This window comes from Habropoda laboriosa, unplaced genomic scaffold (assembly GCF_001263275.1).
Source record: "Habropoda laboriosa isolate 0110345459 unplaced genomic scaffold, ASM126327v1 scaffold204, whole genome shotgun sequence".
In the NCBI taxonomy this organism is placed as follows: Eukaryota; Metazoa; Arthropoda; class Insecta; order Hymenoptera; family Apidae; genus Habropoda; species Habropoda laboriosa.
Window position 1 is genome coordinate 1,289,535 of NW_017100385.1, and position 23,423 is coordinate 1,312,957.

Consider the following 23,423-nt stretch of genomic DNA (forward strand, 5'->3'; position numbering starts at 1 on the left):
GTTCTTCCTGAATTTCAAATTCTTGATTTTTCAAAATTGCGAAGTTTCCATATTTCCAAGTTCCAAATTTTCAACTTTCCTAAATTTCCATTTGACGAATCTCAAAAATTTCATTTCCCCAAGTTTCAATTTTCGTCACTATCGCAACACTGTTTAATTCGCGCGAGCACGAAAGGAGAGAAGTAATCTTCACATAAAATTATCAAACCCTGTAATCATGGTTATTAATTTCCCCTCCCTGCATTCAAATTAAGATCATTAGCAAGTGACCACGTAGTTTCCCCTATTATCGTTGCATTTTCATCGCGTCGAACGTACACTGGAAAAAGTACTCCCTTTGAGGTGCCAACGAAATTAATTAATTCCTTATCTGATAAGCGAGAAAGCAAGAAAGAAATGAATTGGTCGTCATTGTTTCAACTGGGGAACACGGAACATCGAATATTACCGCAACAATTTATAGTCCATTCTTTTATCGAGGTGTATAGTACAGACGAAAAGAGGAGAAAAATGATTTGGTGGTTAAATAAATCAACGCTGTTTGATGTAATTAGTAGTGAATCGGTGTAGCCTTCCATTGAAGATCGCTGTTTACGGAACATGAAGTACCGTACACGAGGCTCCCCCCTTTTTAATTACCACGCGTAGGTATAATTAGAGTCATTGTTCCGAGAAGCACGGGTTCGTATCAATTTATAAATATACCTCCCTTGAGAGAGCGCCGCTTTTCTCTTCCTCTATCCCTCTCCCTGTGTTTCTCTGTCTCTCCATCTCCCTGTGTTTCTCTGTCTCTCCTCTCTGAGTTTTTCTCTCCCTTAGATTCCATCTCTCTCCCACTCCCTGAGATTTTCTTTCTTCCTCTCCTTGAGATTTACTTTCTCTCCCCCACACCCTGAGATTCTCTCTCTCTCTCTCCCCCTCACTTTCTGAGATTTTCTCTCCCTGAGATTCTCTTTCTCTCCCACTTCCTGAGATTTTCTCTCCCTCAGATTCTTTCTCTCCCTCAGATTCTTCCTCTCCCACTTTGAGATTTTCTCTCCCTGAGATTCTCTCTCTCCCCCACTTCCTGCGATTTTCTCGCTCTGAGATTCTCTCTCTCTCTCTCTCTCTCTCTCTTATGATGCACGTGTACGAAAAATTACCTTTCGTTCCATTCGTGACGAGAAATTGTCTAACTAATTGGATCGAATTAAGCAAAAGTAACGGAGAAAAGGGAAGAATAAAGAGAGAGAGAGAAAGGAGAGAATCCTTTTTTTTTTTTGAAATGCAATTTTCTCTTTTTCTTCGTTATCATGGTTTACTACGTAGAATTCCGCGAGCAGGTTCGTTGTTCATTGTTGCACGGAAAATTGGCTCGTTAGTGTAATTATGCACGCCGTTCCACATAAGGAATGGCGTGATAAAAATGTTTTTCTTTTTTAATGTAAAAATATATCGGTGAACGGTAGCGGTCGATTTAACCTGTTCATTGGCTTCGTGTATCGGTCAGAATATTTTTAGTATGAAATAGAAGATTAGTAAGAATTGTAAGCACATACAATAATCTCTTTTCAACATTTTTGAGATGTCTAAATGGTTTTGTACCTATTTAAAATCCACCGGTTAAATTAATTTAAAAAGTACTCTTTACACGTATTCTTGTTTTGTAATTCCGGTGATACGGTCGGTGATTGTGGATTAATTCTGTGTTTAATAATCCCTAATTTACATAAGTTGCCTAAGGAGTCTAAGAAACCTGAGACAAGTAATCTTGTTATTTCTTTTGTATTACATCACTTTACATAATAATAGAACGATGAAAAATAAATGACAAACTTGGTATAGTCGAAAGTTGAAAGCACTTAAGAATATTAAAAAATTATGTTTCTATTCGTAAAAGAATAGCGTACAGTTGAAAACGGAAAATACACGACTTACAGCGGTTTTCACAATCATAAAGCGATAACCCATATAATTGAGAACGAAATTTGTCACATTTCGTATTCTTTATCAAACGGAGATCAGGTTTACCACAACATTTCATGGAAAAGTGATAAATTTTTTGTTCGTTACTTTAATACAGTTTCACCATAACTTGTTTACAGTGGAAGTTTGTGTAACAAGTGTTACAAATAAAATGAAAATAAAATTTCTCACTTTTCTGTCTGACATTTACTAAGTTTCATCGTCGTTTACTTATAAATCATTATAATTCTGAAAAACTACACCGACGACAAAAATTACCCATTTAATTAATCTCTAGAAATGAAAAAAATTCAAAAGGAAAGTGTAATTAATTCTAGAATTTCCTCTTTAAGAAACAGATTACACCATGTTAAATTTCTATCTCGAAATATTTCCTTTTGGCACATTGCAATTTTCAAAAAATTCAAATCAAAAATTTACGATTTTTAAATTTCCTTCATTAAATTCAGACAAAAGTGCACAAAGCACGAAAATTAAGGATTCAATTAAGCTCAAAGCCTTTCAAATGGCGCCAAGAACACAGCGTGAGAAAATATTCAAAATATCGATAGCCGGGTCAAAATGGACCCGTATCAGCAATATTCCAAAACTGAATTTTTCTGCAACTTAAAAGGCGATTGAAAAATCTGCCTCACGTCGACACGTGCAAGTGAGAATTAGAAAGTTGCACAAACGATAAAAACTTATCATCGTCGAAAATTCACCTTTTATTGGAAAGTTGTTAATGGGATCATTTTCACCAAAACCGGCTGTTCTAGCGTTAATCACCGTTATTAATAATACGAAATTGTGTATAATTATCCGAATAAAGAAGCGCGCGATGAAGTTGTGAAAACAATTATATCGTTGCAAGTACACCGGAGTGTGGAAGCTTATCTCGTTGTGATAAGCGATTTATCGAATTTTTATACGCGATAAAAATTGGCTAGCCGTGTACAGCTTGTCGTGACCCCGCGAATACGCGTAAAAGTTAATCAAACGAAACTCGAGATAAAATGTGGAAACGTAGTAAAACGGTTGGACGGGGAGAGTAAACTACGAACCAAACTGTCCCTGCAGCCGCTTTTTTCCATTTATCTCCCCGCGGTTGTACTCAGTCACAATAAAGAGATATCTTGGAAATTTTTCCGCGATGGACAATGTTGGGAAGCCGGATTCTCTAACGTGACAAAATATTTTGATCTTCTCCAGTTCCATTTAAACGTTGATTTATTGTTATATTTATTTGGGGAAAAAAGCTCCGTTATCTTCTCGTATCTTGAAATATCGGAAGTGTACGCTCTGTTGTTATCACGTTATGTGGTTATATTGTAATATGTCTCGAAAGAAAAAAGAAAAGGAAATAGATATTACATATTTGTGCATAGTATCCTTGATCTCGTGAACATTTTAAATATTTGTTCTTCCATTAATATATTGTTCCAAGAATCGTTGCTGTTATTAGGTCAATGTAAATGTTTGTTAATTTTTCTGAGGAAAAATGTTTATTCAATATACTGTTTCTTAAGCGAAACATTAGATTGTTTTGTAAGTGTATCAGTTTAACGCTCGAAGCTAGCTGACATTCGTCAATTATTTAATTAACCCCTTAACATATGACAACGTGTCAGACTCGTCACAGAGATTCTGGCGAAGATGTGAGAGAAATAGTGATATTAGTAAGAAAAATTCATTGTAATCCTAATTTTCGTTTAAATTTCTAAGACTGAGGATTGCTAAATGTATTTAATCTGTGACAGATCAGTTTTTGTTACCTGATACAGTACAGAAAAATGGCTGACGCTTAGATGCATAGTCAGAAAAGAAATCATAGGTTAAGGGGTCAAGTGGCATATTGTGTACGAAAGTTAATCACAGATCAAGATCTAATTTCTCCGATCACTTTTTAGTTGGATAAAAATTTATTTTGTCCAAAAATATATGGTTGTTAAATTCATTTTTGTACGGAAGATATAATTAACCTCATGTGGCATAAGTAGATTATGCTTCGATTAATAAATATTATATTTTATTAAAGCTAGACAGGTTGCAAGTTTGATCAACGCCTTGGTAATTTCATCTGCGGCAACGTAATATTTTTCTTGCTTATCTATGATTTTTCGTTACTTGGATAAAAATTGGATACTTGAAAAATTGCCTTATCCTTTGAAGCTGTAATGTTTGCAGTCCTAGTTTGAACTTCTTCTTTGGTATTTCTGAAAAATGTGCACCATACAGAGCAGCACGTTTCTCATTTACCGAAACAAATGAAAGACAGAAGTAATATCTGAACCATAAGCTGGGTGAAATAGGGCTTTCCACTTCACATAAAGAATTCTCTGCTGCGTTGCAATCTTTTCGTCTGGGGGTTGCTTTTGCGTTGGTGCACCTGTTTTAATCACTACTTCCATTCAGTGAATCAGATCAAAGAATTAGGTAGACACGAGGTGGGACAGTAATCAAATTTCTAGAATAATTAACTTGAAAATTTCCATTTTTTTTGTGCTCATGTACTGAACTAGATTATTCGATATACATGGTGTTCCAGCTAAGATCGAACACCTAAATGTGTGTCCTCCATTTTTAGTGATAGCAGAAAGGTTTCAAATACAGTTCACGTCCAACATGAATAGTTTTGATTATTTTTTAAAAGGTCATCCATATTTTTTTTGCTGAAAAGCATATACTTTTTTCTATTGTATCGCATGGGACGTGCCTAAGGCAGGGCTAGAACGTTCAAACCCCCCACTTAACCGCCTACGTTTTTCTCCATCATACCCTCTGCTACGTTTTCCGTCTACTGTTCCAGGCGTGACGCTTTCATATACACGGTGATATAATAAATTCTGTATTTACTTGCATTGTTCTCTTTTTGGTCTTATTGCTGCTATCGTTAAAAGAATGTTTCTTACGACCGTATACAGAATTTGAAGATCTATTCTGATTTTCTTCCATACCGTTTTGTATTTCTTCAAATTTTATTTCTTTTTCTAATCATGCGACACTCTACGCGTTAAAAATCGTTCTTTTGTCGGATTGCTTGCCGCCCACCTTTCAGTAAGTCGAGGTTGTAACTTTGTTGCCGGGAGTCGATCCCGAAAAAGCACAATGTTACAAACGCGTTACCGGGTTTACAACTTTGTTGCCGGAAGACGCTCCCAAAAATTGCACATTGTTGCAAACACGTTCTCGGTTTGCAACTTTGTTGTCTCGAAAATTTGCACATTGTTGCACGACGCCCCGTTTTGCAACAATGTTCACTTTTCGGGAGCGGCTCGGGGCAACAAAGTTGCAAACGCGTTCTCTTTTTGCAACTTTGTTGCCGGGAGACGCTCCCAAAAATTGCACATTGTTGCAAACGCGTTACAGGTTTGCAACTTTGTTGCCGCGGATCGCTCCCGAAAATTGCACATTGTTGCAAACGCGTGCTCGGTTTTGCAACTTTGTTGCCGGGAGCCGCTCCCAAAAATTGCACATTGTTGCAAACGCGTTCTCGGTTTGCAACTTTGTTGTCTCGAAAATTTGCACATTATTGCACGACCCCCCGTTTGCAACAATGTTCACTTTTTGGGAGCGGCTCCCGGCAACAAAGTTGCAAATGCGTTCTTCTCTCTTTGCAACTTTGTTGCCGGGTGACGCTCCCAAAAATTGCACATTGTGGCAAACGCGTTACAGGTTTGCAACTTTGTTGCCGCGGATCGCTCCCGAAAATTGCACATTGTTGCAAACGCGTTCTCGGTTTGCAACTTTGTTGTCTCGAAAATTGCACATTGTTGCAAAACGGGGCATCGTGCAACAATGTGCAAATTTTCGAGGCAACAAAGTTGCAATCCTGTAACGCGTTTGCAACAATGTGCAATTTTCGGGAGCGATCCGCGGCAACAAAGTTGCAAACCTGTAACGCGTTTGCAACAATGTGCAATTTTCGGGAGCGACTCTAGGCAACAAAGTTGCGATCTCGATAACGCGTTTGCAACATTGTGCAATTTTCGGGAGCGATTTGCGGCAAAAAAGTTGCAAAGAGAGAACGCGTTCGCAACTTTGTTGCCCCGAGCCGCTCCCGAAAAGTGAACATTGTTGCAAAACGGGGCGTCGTGCAACAATGTGCAAATTTTCGAGACAACAAAGTTGCAAACCGAGAACGCGTTTGCAACAATGTGCAATTTTCGGGAGGGTCTCCCAGCAACAAAGTTGCAAAATCGATAACACGTTTACCACAATGTGCATTCGAAAATAATAGGAGTTAACGATGTTACAAGCGAGAATGACGCTTGTAACAATGTTACATTCAAGCGTAGTGCTTGTAATAATATTTGCGTTCGAAATCACGTTTCTAATAATGTTGCAATCTGAAATAGAGGTTCCAACAATGTTTGCGTTCAAATATAACGCTTCAAGCAATGTTGCATTCAAGAGTAACGCGTACAACAATGTTTTGCATTCGAAATAGTGCTTCCATCGATGTTGCATTCGGTAATAGAGACTGCAACAATGTGTGCATTCAAGTTTCTAAGATGAACAGTGAAATAAAAGTATCTTGCTACTTAAAAATCACCGTCCCACGATATAAAAGTTTTTTTCCCGCTACTGCAACCGTGTCTCACATCTCGATCAATTTGCAACTTCAACTCACACGGGAACAAAGGCTGCGCGTAAGCAAAACGTTCATATACATTCTCAACATATTTCTCCACCCCTATAAATAACCCCTCTATGTAGAAGAAAATATGTCCTTTCTTGCGAAGAAAATACTTAAATTGAATTAAAATAAAGAAATAAATTCTTCGTTGGAAATCATTCCAATGGTGTTTTAAACATTACCGATATCACTCAAAACAAAGGAGATATTTAACACTAGAACAACCAGAGTTAAATGTAGTATATTTTTCCCTTCTGGTTCATTTAGGTATACTATATAAAGAACTTCGAAACTGCAAAGATTAATGGATAATAAATTAGTATATAGTATAGTTATTTGTTTATTTCAACACAAGTCATCACGTACTTGGCCAAAGGTACCTTAATCATTTCTGTAATTTAAAGTACGAAATCTGAAATCCGTCATTTTGACGGATTTGGTTGTTCTAGTGTTAAGAGTTCTAGTGTCAAAAAAGTTATACTGTTCTAAATAGTGTTCGAATATTAGTGGAAATCGCTGTATATGATCATTTTTCAGCGCAGCTAACTGCAACGAGAAGATCCTGTAAATTAAAATATACGTTTCACTTTCGATTTCACAGAGGGACGACACCAGTCTGCTTGCACAGTTTTTCTACGCGGACGAGTCTCTGAACACGGTCGCCTGCGAGTTGGACTCGTTCGACGGCCGTCAGGAGCCTGAGCGATGCGCCATATTGGTGAACCAACTGCGTCACTGTCAGGACAAGGTTTTGACGATATGCAGCCAAATAATGGACGACCTGATACCGGAGAGCAGGGCGAACAGGGACTTCAGGGTGAAGTTCCCCGATGACGTAATGCAAGAGAATCTCGCGGGACAGCTGTGGTTTGGCGCGGAATGCCTCGCGGCCGGTTCCTCGATCATGAACAGAGAGGTTGAGAGTTCAGCTATGAGGCCTTTGGCGAAGGCTTTGACGAAGTCGTTGGACATCGTCAGGAATTTGCTCAGGGAGCACGCGCTGAAAGGTCACATGAACCTCAAGGTATTTATCGCCTGTGTGTGTTAAACAACGAGTCAACTAATACTTTCGTAGATAGTGGGTAAGTACACTAACGCTCAAAACTTTGATCTCGTCCATTAACTCTATTACTGGATTAAGGATTTTTACGCATCTGTGGAAAACTTGAGAGTACAGAAATACACAGAATGCAGGCAATATGCGAAAATGTGTGAATAATCCTGAAATGTGGTACTCGTTATAATTTTTAGTGAATGAAACAATTGTTTCATCTTTATCTTTTTCAAAAAAATTTTCTCTCTGTGTTTTTCGTCGCATCAATTACGAGGTTATTAGCGACGTTGGACGGTGTTGTTTAGCTATATTTTGTTGGTTAATTTTGTTTCTTTGACGAAGCCAAGTAAGTTACGTTCCACTTTTCTTTTTCTCATTATATTCATGATAATATGAATTTGCACAAAAATCCGCAGTCTACACGTTACTAACCGGACGAATTGCATCTGAGTAGGGATATTTAATTCTCTATAACGCTGTGTTACTTGGAAGTTACGTATCTATTTATCTGTATTTTACAATATTTAGTCACTTCTATTTGGGTTGAGCAGAATATTCGTGCTGATTCTTAAGTAAATAAGTAAATTCCATATTTCAAAGAAATGATTTCTTCACTCTAAGAAATCCAAAAAATTCCATTTTCTCAAAATGTTTTTCTAGTTTTCATTTAAGGACGAAATTTTCGTCTCTAAATTTTGCAAATCATTTGTGATCAATTTTTCCTAATAAACTACCTTCTCTGTAAATATCAGATACTTTGTTTGCTGTTTCAGTGGTATTTTTTCTCTTTTTGGTAAAAGGAAAACAGCAAGTGTCGGAAATCTACTGTATTTTCTTCGATCTTCAAAATACTACAACCCCGAGAAGAGAGAATTGTAACGAATCGACTTCCAAAGGACACGTGAAAAAGATTTACCTGAGATAAAGTCCGAGTGAAAAGCGTTGAAATGCAGTAAAACTGAGAATAACTATAGCGAAAAAATGAATTTTAGGCGAGAATGATAAATTTCTTCACTCTATCGGGTTCGATATGAGAACGTCGTATTCGATAAATGGAATTGAAATTTCATCGACTTGAACGAAATCGAATTGAAATGAATTGAATTAACATCGCAGTTTTGCATCGCGTGATTAAACTTCTGAGCGCTAGTGTATATACCCGAGTTTAGTTTGCTCATTAAGCATTTATGTATCCATTTGTTTACCACGTCCTTTATTCTATATAATTTTATCATGGAAATTGCAGAACGAGTTCAGTACTTTCAGTGATCTTCCTTATGCTAAATTATTTTTGCTAAAAGACTGTTGTAAAGAGTGTAAGATTTGGTGGTTTCTGTAATCGAGGTTAGGCAAGTGTAATTAAAAATAAAATATATTAAACGTAGAAATAAATTCATTCCGACTAGATGCACATAATTGATTCAAAGCCACCGAGTTTTTATCGCCATGGTATCCGCAAGCTGCCAGCAAAATGGCAAAAGGTCATCAAGAGTAATGGAAATTATTTCAACGATTGATCTGCTTTTATTCTTTTTAACCCTTTCACCGCTGTTCGCGCCTTGATTTGGCATACTTTCACCATTATTTAATCCTTACTTTTCGCCCTTTGCTCACTTCCACCTTGATTCGGTAAAAGAAATTTTAAAGCGATAAATCTTAATTCAAAAATTCTTTTTAAATTTTAAAACGTCAAAGCGAAAGATTTTGCGGCCGCGATTGAACATCTGCCGTTTGTCATTACGTACTAAACTTTGCCGCAGCGAAAGGGTTAAACAAAACTGTGATTGTACCTGAAAGTCATAAAGAATTCGTTATTTTTACACCTAATATTTATTAGATAATAAAACGGTACAACTAAACTTTATATAATTTCATGAAAGACTGATATTACAGCGAGGCCCCGGACTTACCGTACTAATTGGTTCCAGAGTGGGCGACGTAAGTCAAAAAAGACGTAAGTCCAGAGTACACAAGATAGACACTTATACGTGTATGTACGCAAACATATTATACAGGGTGTCCTGTAACTCCTCGAACACCCGGAAATGGGGTATTGCTGGGGTCACTCTGAACAACTTTTTCCTTTACCAAAATGTTGTTTGAAGCTTCGTTTTTGAATTATTAACGAAAAACACTGGCCAATCAGAGCACGCGTAGAGCCCGCGCTCAGGGACGAAGAACAGAGGCTTATTCGCGCGCGATTCCGACTAACTAAATTCCGGTATCAACTTCATTGTGTGGTTTGCATAAGTTGTTTAGGTATTACTCGTTGGAAGAGATATATCTTGAATTTGAGTTTCAGTGATGTTTGGTTGGTACTGTAGTTCTCGTGCACGCATCTTCCAGACTCATTTCTTCTTTCACTCGCACATTCTCTCTTTCTTTCTTTCTCTATTACTATTTCCCTTTCATTCTACGCAGGCGCATTCCACGGAGACATTCACTCACGTCCACCCAAATCCTTGGGTGGCCCCATGCACCCTTCGTTCACACGATATTCTCAAGTACTCGGTCCCAAACTCTCTTCCTTCGCACTTCTGTCGCTCTATCTCGAGTATTCTCTCGTTCTAAATTAAATAGTAGCATGAAATTTTGTCGCCCCCTACCAGAGCGATGTTCGTGTGAATTGGAAGCGTACAGAACGTCCAGATAAGGAATTGATTCCTTCTAAAACGAAAAAGTAAAATATGTGGAATAAAATTTTTTGGTTGCTTTCCTGGTTTTCGAGAAGAATAATTTTGAGTACGAAAGTACCATCGATTGATCACCATGCATAAGACATTTCTTGTGTGTGATCAAACTGTTAGTTTAAATTATGCTACGTTATATTATTATTTCAGTAAAGCATTTAATATTTAATATTTTTAGTTCAAAACGAAAGGATTAAGTGAATGTTTAATTTTAGGCATCGGGTTGCAGTTAGGGTGTGATTTTCACAAACTGTGTACTATTAATGAAAGTAATTGCTTCGTGTTATTTTATAAACTAATATCATTATAATTCTATGTTCACAGTTATTTTTCTCAGAAGGTAGGCAAATGATTAAAACACTTCATTCTACATATTTTATTTATTTTTTTTATAAAATATCTTGGATTTACTGGACACCCTGAATAATAATATATTTTCTTGCTTGATCGACCGTATTTATAATGTCCTTCACTCTGGACAATTTCCAAGGAAGTAGCCGTGAATTTCTTTGTTTAATGATGTTTATTGTAAATAAGCATAATTCACAATTTTCTTGGTTAAAATAAAAACAAGTGGGTATAGAAGTTTTAGTCACTTTCTTCTGGTGGTACGCTTGTTTGTGTGCTGATGCGAGGTTAAAAAATTGAGGTTAGGAAATGGTAACCGGATGAAGGTGGTTTTTTTTTTAATAAATATTTTATCGTGTCGCTGTGACGTGTCCTATTTCTGCATTTCTTCCTTTCTTGTCCGTCTGTCTTGAGCATTACGTAAGAGCATTTGGAGCAAACGTTGAACCCTGAAATATTTAGGTTAGTCCGAGGAACGTGGACTATTAGGCTGGGATTCACAGAGCTTGATTTCTTCTGTACGTTACAGAAGGACCGCGAGGTATTTAATGTAATATTCACATTAGCACTGGAAAGTGAATTCTGCTTGCGAATATTATGCAAGCGGTAAGTTTAACTGTGAAATTATTTGTATTATGCAAAGTATCAGAACAACACTTTTCTAATAAAAGTACATATACGTTTTTGTTAAATAAAATATCTATTTTGAGGAAAAATTTAGTATTTCATGTTTCGATAATATCTCGAATATTTTTCTTTTTTACATAAGAATAATTTTATACAGTATCTACATTTTAATTTTGAAGAAAAAATGTAGTATTTTGTGTTTCAATAGTACATCTACTTTTTTTACATAAGAAAAATCATTTTGTGCAGTATCTACATTTTAATTTTGAACAAAAATTTAATATTTTATATTTCAGTGATACATCTATTTTTCCCTATAAGATATACAATAATTTTATAAAGTATTTACATTTTAATTTTGAACAAAAATTTAATATTTTATATTTCAGTGATACATCTATTTTTCCCTATAAGATATACAATAATTTTATAAAGTATTTACATTTTAATTTTGAACAAAAATTTAATATTTTATATTTCAGTGATACATCTATTTTTCCCTATAAGATATACAATAATTTTATAAAGTATTTACATTTTAATTTTGAACAAAAATTTAATATTTTATATTTCAGTGATACATCTATTTTTCCCTATAAGATATACAATAATTTTATAAAGTATTTACATTTTAACTTTGAATGAAAATGTAACATTTCATGTTTCAATAGTATATCTATTTTTTTCCACAAGAAGAACAATAATTTTACAAAGTACATCCTGATTTTAATATCACAGTATATTTGAAACTTTCAGTTATTCCATTTAATTGTAAAAACATCATTCCTTTCCAATAAACTGACAGAATTTAATTTTGCAATTTTTTACCTACACACCAACAAACTTCTCCCGCGAAGCTTTCCGAACACAACTCTCGAGTGTTCATAATTTGTTGGAAATAATTTCCCTAACTCCGAAACTAGGATTGTTCCACGTAAAATTAAGATGCACTTTCTGCAGAATTCGATAGCGAAGAGAAGCACACCTCGAGCTTGCTTTTCAACGCATACTCCGCATTGCTGAGCACATGCAACTTTCTCCTTATTGTGATACTCTTTCGAGGACATAGCAATTATTCGATCGTGTCAGTCCTTCTTTTCTTCAACTCTTATCATTACGATTAATATCTTCCAATTTGTATCACATTGTTTGTTCGTTTCGTTGATTATTTAACGTCCTGTTGTTGCTTGTCGTAGAGACACGACGAATCTGTTAACAGTGATCGATACTAAGTTGATGTTTGCTCGAATATATCACGATATTATATTGCTGTTTTTTTTTTTTTTTATTTTTTTTGGCAACGAGAGCGGTCTTTCTCGGACTTGCAGCGGGAAAGCGCAGCGAATCGTTAAAAAAATATATACCGGGTCGGTGTAAGTTGATGCATGCTTTCTGAGAGTTAAGAATATGGAATCTTTCCAGCAAGACAAAAGGGTAATCGAGGCTGCCAGTTTCAGAATCTCGTTCGTTTGCATTTTAATGCCAGGCCTCGGAATTTATGCCTGTTGAAGCACACTTTTTCGGGTCATTTCACGACCATTTTTCGCCGGCTTGTTTATTATCGCGACAATCATTCGTGATCGTCGGTGAACATTATTGAAATTTAAACTGTTATTGGGACTATTTATGTAAATTTCAGAGTATGTATATTTGATTAAATGGTTGATAATGAACGGTGGACTAATGCATTATTTCAAAGAGAATATTAATTTATGTAATTTCTTTGTTTGGAGAATAATTTTTTTTCTCTTATATTTCTGTAGTATTTTGGGAATATAGAAGATTATTTGTTAAATGTGTTTCAAGTTTAATACGTTTGAAAGTTTATTCAAATTGTTTGTGTCACAGTTATGTTGCAAACGTGAATTTTTAAATTCAGATTTAACGTGGAAGCTTCTTTGCGTATTAAATTTTACATTTGCACATGTGTTAATTTACTTCTTAGCAATTATTGTGCGTTACGTTTCATAGTGGTGTCTAAAAAGGACGAGACAGTAGTTTTGTTCTATCTAGGACACACTTTCTCATTAGACTGAGTGCACCTTCAAAATTCGACATTTATTTGCAGTACACGCTCGAGAAAAAACGGAAATATTCTCTAACAGAAAGAAAAAACGAAAAAATTCTATAATAGTTAAATCCAAATTATACTACATTTTGAACAGAAATATCTGAAAAGTCTAAAAACAATTTCCATGAAAAAATAGTTTCCTCGGATTGACAGTTCGTATTTAAATTAATAATGGAAACTTGACAGTAATTATCAAACTGTCAGTTTAATTCAAATTGCCCAAACTACATTTCATAATTTTCTAAAAATTATTTGTAGCCATCAGAGTAGTAAAATTACCCTAAAAAATATTTGATAACAGTTAAAACTCAAATGCTACATTACGAAGAGGAAGATCTGAATAATCTAAAAACAATTTCCATGAAAAAATATTTTCCTCAGATTGACAATTCACAATGAAATTAAAAATGGGAACCCAAGATTAATTAACAAAATGTTCAACCTAGCTCAAGTCACCCAAACTACATTTCACAATTTTCCAAAAATTATTCGTATCTATCAGAGTAGTAAAATCACCCTAAAAAATATTTGATAACAGTTAAAACTCAAATGCTACATTTCGAAGAGGAAGATCTGAATAATCTAAAAACAATTTCCATGAAAAAATATTTTCCTCAGATTGACAATTCACAGTGAAATTAAAAATGGGAACCTAAGATTAATTAAGAAAATGTTCAACCTAGCTCAAGTCACCCGAACTACATTTCACAATTTTCCAAAAATTATTCGTAGTAATCGACGATCGCCATACTAACTTTTCATATTTTCTAAAAATTCATCTGTCACGCCAAATAACAAATCCTCCTAACTTCTCGATTGATTAGTATCTTTTCCAGACGCAGAACCCGCTGGACCCGTCCCTCGAGAAGCTGATCGAGTCGCTGAAGATCTTCGACCGTCTGTTCGCCGATTTCGAGCTGTGCTACGTGAGCGCCATGGTGCCGGTGAAATCGACGAAAGAGTACGAGCAGCAGGAGCTCGTGTGCGTTTTATTTTCGGAGACGCTGCAAAGAGCTCTGGAACGTGGATTGCTTAGCCAAGCAGACGTGGATAATTACGAGCCGGCACTGATGTTTACTATTCCTCGTTTGGCGATTGTTTCTGGCCTCTTGGCTCCGCCTGGAGGCCCGCTGTGCCTCAATTCCCCCGACAACATCAGCGAGATGTTTAGACCTTTTAGGGTAAGCGCTCCACGGACCTGCAATTATCCTCGAGAGAGGATAATTAAAGTGTTGCTTATTCGGTCGATTGGCAAATCTTGCGGAAAAAAGGGTATTTAATGCAATTCGACGAGCAAAATCGTGTGCTCCTTTCGAAGTAACGAAAGGTGTACATTGATAGATGAGAAATTATGTTTAAAGATTCTCCAGAGATGAGATTTCAAAATTGTGGTTTTGGAAACTCGACGATAAAGTGTACATTTCAGATCCTCTCTAATTTAAGTCTCGTGAGAGTTTAAATGGAAATACGACGAGATTAGCGAAGTTCGGTTACAGGCTAGCCGAGGAATTATAGAATGTATAATAGATAGCACGGATGTTTCATAATTGGAAAGTTTAAGACACGTTCTTGGCAAATGAAAAATTTCAAAGTGGTATCTTGGCGGATTGTAGAGAGAGAGAGAGGGAGAGGTAGAAGTGAAAGAAGGACAATAAAAACTTACAGTACTGTTCCTGTCGTGTTAATCTTTTATTTTAATATTTCCCGTTGCACCGGTACTTTTCTGTGTTTTAGTAGCAGGTTAGAATGTTCGTGCAAACGAGCAGTATTGCCACTTTGTTAAATTAGCCCGGTGAATCTGGAAATAGGTAAATTGAAATAAGATTGAGAAGCATAAATAGAAAATTTGTACACGTTCATAATTTTCATATTTATATGGACATTGATAAATTCTTATAAACGTTCCAATAATATTCCAAATATTGGTATAATGCTCTAAATACAAAGGTGAGTCAATAGTTATCCGGAATAAGGTTGTAAGTTTCTTTTACTGAGGCTACAATGTGAGGTGTGCATCTTTAGATGTCTCTGTTCTCCATTCTCCTGTTTTGGAATTTACATTATTGTGGTCATTTACATTAAGATAATCATTCCATTATTATTAGAGATATCAGAACATCCTTCCTATACTCCTGACCTCTCACCCTTTTGGATTATCACCTGTTTGGACCACTGAAAACATCCTTGAAAGATGGAAGATTTTCCATCAATCAGCAACTTGAAGGGAAGCTGTTCATGTTTCGCTTATCTCTGAACCAGGAATATTTCTCATTCACAAGGCGTAAAGAAGAAAGATGGAAGAAGCTGTTCATGTTTCGCTTATCTCTGAACCAGGAATATTTCTCATTCACAAGGCGTAAAGAAAGCTTGTCCATCGACGGACCAACTCTGTTGAAAGTCAAGTGGACTATGTTGAAAAATAATGCTGAAACGTACACCTGTTGAAAACTGTAATAAATACTACAAATAACATTCCGGATAATGATTGACTTACCCTCGTATTTCCCACGATCGTCTCACAACTAACAACAGATCTTTCCTTTCCAGACGCTTCTTCTAAAAATAAGAGAGCTTCTCTGGACGTTGAACAATCGCGAGCTCTACATGCTAGAGAAGCTGTTATGCTCGAACGAGGAGCCGTCGGGTCCAATCACGCAGTCCTCGAAATCTAGCGCGTGCCAGGCGATCCCCGACCTCGAGGAGTTCGTTCACAATTTTTATACCGGTTATCCGAACTGCAAAGACTTCATCGTAGATTTTTACACAGTGACAAGAAACACGGGGAACAATATGGACGAAGTGGCTAATGACGTGGTTCAAACGTTGGAAGAGGAAGAGAACGTCGATCGTTTAACCGAGAGAAACAGCGATCAGGACGGCGAAGAGGACGAGAGATTGGCGAAAATCGTGGAGATCGGGCCTAATCGGTTGAACGTATCCGCGAACGGGTACGACGGGACTGTTAGTAGGTGTAACGATGGCGCTAGGACATCCAGTGAACGCGACAGTGCTCGTGACGAAGTGCAGTATCAAGTGAAAAAACCGGCTAGTTCGTCGAATACCACCAGTAGACAATTATCATGCGACGATAGTCCTTATTCGCGGAGAATAGAACGTAACCCGAGTCCTGTTTCCATAGGGAACGAGAGTACGGCTGAGCAGGTAGTACCCGAGAGTAGTATCTCTGGTTCTAGTGAAAACAGGTGCGGGGAACAAGTGCATAAACAACAGGAGGAGTTCATGACTTCGGACATCTCTGAGATACTAGGCACGTCGGACAACATAGAGATCCCTCAAACGCTCACACGAGAACAACGTGACCGGAGAGACCGTGCATATTCAGAACTCTTTGCCTGACCTGGACTCGAAGAAGCTGATCTCCGAGGCGAACAAAACCTTGTCGAATTTACTGTTAGACGGAGAGTGTCAGAACGAGATCTCCGAGCAAACTGACTCTGGAATTTGCACGGTGATCTCTTCGGAGAACACCAGTCTTTACGATAAAAGTCCGGAGGAGAAGAAGACGTTCGCCAATGAGATTCAACAGGACGAGCAGACGTTGGACGACGAAGACACGCAAGAGAACACCAGTTATTCTTGTTCCAATTTGAATTCACCTAAGAGAAAGAGCTCGACGATATCGGACACCTCGTGTGTGTGCAGCTTGAGAAGCGTGAAAACTGTAACGTCTTTGGATCATTCTATCGAAGTGCACAATCTGCACGGGGCAAGCACCGAGGCGGCTAAAAACATTCCACGGATATCGTCGAACTTCGACGGGACGAACGAGGAGTTCGTCGGTGTGGCGTATGGAAATGGACACATCTCTGTCTGCGATTCGAACCAGTCTAGCTTCCAGATCAACTATTCCGAGAACTGGGAGAACCTGAATCTGAGCATCGACGCTTCGACATCGAGGAAGGAGTTCTGGAGCGATTTGAAGTGCGAGAACTGTCCATCCACGTCGCAGAATATCGAGAAGATCGGCACGAAGATTGCTCAGGAAAAAATCACCACGTCTAGGAAGGTCAGAGACGAGAAGCAGAAGCGGAGACATCAGCGTAAACACGAGAGGAACGGCCAGAGACTGCATCACGGGGTGCACGAGAACAGGGTGCAGAATTTTCGCAACGTTCGTTCATCGGTTAGCACAGAAAGTTCCAGGTCGAATTCGACGGATCGTTGCTTGAATTCTACCAGATTGATCAGTTACGGGGCCAGCCTTCATCCCAGCCAGAACACCAGACAGATGCCTAACTTTGGGAGCCATAGTCCTCGCGCCAGTCCAAGATTGCAGCACTTCGAGACACGTAGCACGCCTGGATCTGGTCAGAGAACTTGTAGTATCGCGTCTAGAGCACAGAGAAATTTGTCACCGCAGAACAGGAAGCTTTTGGATCACAGAAGATCCAGGTCCGAGCAGATTAGCAGGATGAAGAGGAGAGATTTTGACAAAAGGGATAAATACGAACGAGCTAATCAAAGGGCTGAGCAGACCAAGAGAAAATTGGGAAGCAGAAGTCCCAATGAACTGATAAACGACGGTTTGGGACCAAGAACAGACAAGAGCGGTCTGGCTAACGAACCTTCTTCGCCTGTGACCACGCAGACCGTGTCTTATGGCATGCAAAAAGACAATAACTCGCACAGGACCACCACGCGAGCAGTGAGACTGGTGAATGCGTCGACTGTCCAGGGGACGCAGTCGTTTAGTTCTGACCATTCGTTGGCGCAGAAGCCGGAAGTTGGGTCCAGTTCTAGTTGCTCCAGTTGCTGTGACTCGAGTTCGGAAACCAGCGAGTTCCAGAGCGACTGTCAGGACGACGAGGAGATCGCGTTGGCGATGCAAGCTGCTGAAATTGCGAATAGGAATCAGATCCGAGCGAAGTTTCGGTAAAATTCATTGTTTCCCTATGTGAATCTTTAGCACAGTAGACTTCCTCTTAACCGGTCTCTGGTCAAATAAACGAATGGTCGGTTAATCCGAAAGTATATGCCAAATATCATTTACAGCTTTGTACGTATTTTGATCATTTCAATCTATTGATATTTTAAAAATTTGTCAACTAATTAGAAATTAAAATTTATCAGTGGCAACACTATTTTTGTTATGTAAAATATTTACACCTTCATTACGATGTACAGATGTATTCGTAACTTGTATGCTTTTAATTTTAACTAAGCTGTTTTGATGTAATGAATTTCTATGAAGAAATCAAATTTCGAAATTTCTCTGAAAAATTAAATAATGTATTCAAGTTTTTAATTCTAATATGTGAATCTGTATACATTAATTTAGTAATTCTAAATAAATTTCAATAACTCCTATATTGCTTTTCAAAGCTCGATTAATTTGTGATTAATTTCTTGATATTTCTTATTTCAGGTCGTCTGAGGATCTTGTCCACCGTTTGTTCGTCTGTATAGCTGGGGTGGCCGACCAATTGCAGACTAATTTCGCATCAGATCTGCGTAATATTTTAAAGTGTGTGTTCCTGATGAACAGCAGTCAAACCGTGGAAGACGTGGAAACGAAAAATGAAATTTTAACGTCTGATAATCAAGTAGCGAGTCCATTAAACGATACAGCTACCAATCACGACCGACAGGATTCGCTGCAAGAGTATGAGGATGATTTGGAAGAGACTATCGCGGTGACTGATCATAATACAAGTACGTATCTCATTATTTTTGATTACAAGTTGCATATGTTTGAGAAAAATTTTGGTTGCCTATTTAATTGTGTACGATTGGTCGCTTTGTTTTATTGTTATTTTCTTTCTAATTCAGAGAAAATTCGCACACTCTCTTTCTTGGAAGAACTATTAAACAATAGGAGCACTGAGAAAATTTACAGAATAAGAAATTACACGCTATATTTACAGTCAGAGAAATGATTCTGATATGCCATTGATTAATCTTAAGTATATTATAGCATGGGTATTATTTTACAGATGCTTGCTTGTTATGTATTAATTCTTAAATAATACAAACATTACTTCAGACATTTTTACAGCTTATTGAATTGCAGTAATGTCAAAGATATTCATAGTGAAACAATTTCTCTCATACTAAATATTCTCACCTTTCTTATTATTAATGAAATCTCAACAGTTACATCAGAATCTTACTAATATTAATACGTTACTTTCGTTCGTACAGTCTTAGAATTTCAAATTTTTCCAGTGCATAAAAACCAGAAAACTTATTTGTTTCATCCTTGTGGGTAATATTATAATAGTCTCTTTAACCTCCACAAGCCTTCCACATAACCTCCAATATCTGATTCTTGCGTCTACCCAAAAGGAACCGTATGATTTCAATATTACCATGCCTAATCATTTCTCTAATGTTTTCAATTTCAATTTACAGTGTCCCCTGTGACGGAGCGCGGCGAAGAATGCGTGGAAAGAGCGCCAGCCTGGGTTCCGGATAACGACGCGCCTCGTTGCATGGCGTGCCAGGCAGGTTTCACGGTGGTCAGACGTAGACACCATTGCAGAAATTGCGGCAAGGTGTTCTGCGGTCGTTGCAGCAGCAACAACGTGCCCCTGCCTCGTTACGGGCACACAAAACCCGTTCGTGTGTGCAACAGGTGTTTTCTCTATCAGGTGACACCGTTCACCGTATCCCAAGTGACTCCAGCGAGCTGAACTTTGCCGGGATGAGGTATATAAGAGAGAGTTTCTAAGGAATATCAATCGTCCTATTCTTCGTTCGCGACGTCCTTTGATAAATTGGAAGCCGCGCGCAGATCGTTTCACATCCGTTGTTTCTTTTCTTCTGAACTCTATAATAGCGACTGTAATAAGAGTTTTTTGAGGTTTGTCTCTCTTAGGGTATAAACGTTACAGACACACGAGCATAAATATCTATCTATATACATATACGTACACACACGCGTACACAGAGTATGTAACAAGTATTTTCTGGTGGTGTTGTGTTTTTTCGATTTTCATTAGGGCTCTGGTTATAGTGCGGAGAGGTTGCGTGATAGTTTCTTGTGAGGTGTTTGGTAGGAGTTTCGATGAAACTGTGTTTTTGAAGACTTCGAAATAATATTTCAGAAAATTCGTGATACACTATAATTTAATAATTGTAGTAAGAATAATAGAATTTTAATTAATTTCTTAGCTCATCTTTTATTCATAGAATTATAATAAATAATCAAAACTATCTTCGATAAACGTAATTGTCTTCGAACGACAATATAATTCCTTTTTTAATGAACAAAGACAGTTTCATTCTAAACGAACGTCAAATAAATCACGAACGTTGCAGTGAAGTAATGAAAATTGAAAGAAACCTTCAACGTCACTCGATCGCTCTTTGCGTTATTCGTATACTTACGTGCACTTAAAAAAAAGAAAAAAAATCGTAAAGGTTAGAGTATATATGTATATCGGCGCCGATCGCTAATATTTTTACACGTCGTGTGAGCGAACGTTTTTAAGAGGAGCTAATTTCCAAAAGCAGTTGTACCATAATTTAATCTTACTTGCGAGTTTAGGTGATAAGGTGTTGAGAAACGAACGAAAGGGAAGAAAGAATTCGCGGTTGTTGCTTTTTACTTAGAGAACGCGCGAGATTATATTGTACAGAGTATTTCCTTGTATATCGCCTCTGTCCCCTTTTATTTTTCTTCGTCCACGTTCCGTTTGTACTCATATCTTCTTCCGCTAGGGGTATTTCATTTAATAATAACGATGATAATAATATACAATACGCAATCGAGTTTCTAGTTTTGTCGCGTTACTGCTTTACTCGCACGAAAATCATACTTTTTTGTTTTCCTTTTTTTAAAAGAGTTCGTCGTAAAATGTGTGATATAACTTCAAATGTGATTTCAATATAAGAACACGTAATCAAAAATATTGTGTACGAAGATATTTCGTTTGACTTACAATTTTATTAACGGTATCTGTACTGTAAAATATGTTTATAATATTACCAGCCATGTAACGATAATTTATGAGTATTATATAACTATAAACTGCTTGAAATGTTTTTGTTTTTTAATTAGATAAGCATTGGTATAACGAAGTTATTTAGAATTCAGTAACGATGTTAAATATAAAAGAATGTTTGCGTGAACCTTTTGCTTATCGTCAGTTTTGTATCTATAATTGTTTTGTGAAGTTATTTCTACATTTTATGGCGTAATTTGCATAATCATAGGGTAGTTCGCATTTTCGACCGGATTGGATTCAATCGCTTTGTAAAAACGGAGAAATTTCATCGTCAGAGTCGTGTATAACCTATATTGGATGCGGCGAATTTCGTGATACAAGTGAGAACAGTGATTCATAGTGTAAGAATTTGTTGAAATTTTGAAATAAACTTTGTTATGGGAGATGGGGTGTCCATTTTATTTAAAATCTATAAATGATAGGAAAATTTATATATATATTTTGAATGTACAGAGCCTAACATAGAAAAATATTACCAAGGTTTGCCGGCATCAATTTTCTGCTAAACAGTATAGTATTTATTGCTTATATTATAATGTATAATTCTCAAAACAGTGTTTAGCTGATTTTGTTACTTTACATCTTATTCCTTTACTGTGCATCACAAGAATTTTGATAAAAAGCAAAAATATAATACATCACTAAGGTGGGAGACTCAAAATAAAAATTTATTTCTAAATCTCATCACTTCTACACGAAGAGTCATTCAATTCTCGTTTTCACCACCAAATCGTCGTACCCTTTATAAGTTGCGAGAGCTAAAGAATATTTCGATATTGCGTTGTAAAATAGAGATATTTGTATTTATATACACATACATATATACATACATATGTATTTAATTTTGGAATATACTCTTTTTTAGGTAAAACGCAAAATTCTTAAATAAGATAGTTGAAGGTGTTACGGGGAACCCTACGGATATTGGCGAGAAAAAGGGATGAAATATCGTAAACTGAGTGAAAAAAAAGAACAAAATCCTTGTATGTCGCGTTTGACTTTGGGTTGTATTAAACGTTCGCCCGGCGGTAGCGATCAAATAGCGATTTCTAAATTTTTAATATCAAACCAACGAAGACGGAACTAGCGTTAGGCGGACCGTGATAGAGTAATTATTATGTTCGATTGACAAAACTTTCATTTCGAAGAGAAACAAGTTCTTATCAATGTATATATTTGGTAGAAGAAATATAGCGTGGCTGTAAAACAATTTGGAAATTGAACTAAATATGATTTGAATGTTTGAACAAATATTATAAATGGAACACTGTATATTATGTTTGACTTAACTAGAAACACTAATTTTTATCATAGATTGAAAATATGGTTCTAATGATCAATTGAAGATACAATATTTGTCACACAAGTGTTTTTTTTAATGCAACAAAATGTTTCTTACAAGAGTTGCTTTGAATTGTAGTACGAAAGAGAAAAAAAAATTGAGGATTCAATTAATGACAGCGTTATATTTCTTCTGCTTCGAATATATTCCTCAAAGAACGTTGTTTCACCGTATATTCGCCCCCCCTTTATTAGCAAAACAGAGCATAAACTTACTCGCGTTTGAACTGACAACTGCTGTTGTAAATAGCGTGAAAAACTTATCAGCGTGCAAGAAAAAGAGTGAACTGTGTGATGCTCGTGACTGAACGAAGGGAGAAAGCGAACTTTCCGTTTTTCACCGACATGCGAAGCACACGCGTTGGCGAATCGTGATATTATAAACCGTTTAAACAGCTCACTTCAGAGTTTACAATTCATGGAAGCTTAGAAATGGCGAATTTTTAAATAGCATCACACCGGGTGTCCTACGATCCCATGATTCTTCGAAGCGTACATGTGCAGCGGCACGTTACTAGCTTCTGTGCCAAATTTACGTGACAATAAGTTTCTTCTTCTCGTGAAATGCGCTCCTTCTCGCACGAAGACGAGTTTCAGAGAATCGACACAGAATTTTCAAGGTTTTCACGGTTTGGATTACTGAAATTTTTATTCGAGACTTTAGGTTAGGTTAGGTCTGACAAGGAGAGATACTCGACTTTACATTTATCTGCCTTTATTGTACATGCAATTTTTATTG

The 23,423-nt window shown here is 36.9% G+C and overlaps 1 protein-coding gene across 1 annotated transcript in view; it reads left to right on the forward strand.

Moving 5' to 3' along the window:
- Nucleotides 1-20,231, forward strand: part of LOC108575028 (lateral signaling target protein 2 homolog) — a 45,187-nt gene extending 24,956 nt beyond the window's left edge. Inside the window, 6 exon segments of the mRNA XM_017937724.1 lie at nucleotides 7,185-7,607; nucleotides 14,198-14,554; nucleotides 15,921-16,672; nucleotides 16,674-18,266; nucleotides 18,760-19,046; nucleotides 19,746-20,231. Of these exon segments, the coding sequence (XP_017793213.1) occupies nucleotides 7,185-7,607; nucleotides 14,198-14,554; nucleotides 15,921-16,672; nucleotides 16,674-18,266; nucleotides 18,760-19,046; nucleotides 19,746-20,026 (3,693 nt within the window). The 3' untranslated portion in view covers nucleotides 20,027-20,231.
- Nucleotides 20,232-23,423: the final 3,192 nt, after the last annotated feature.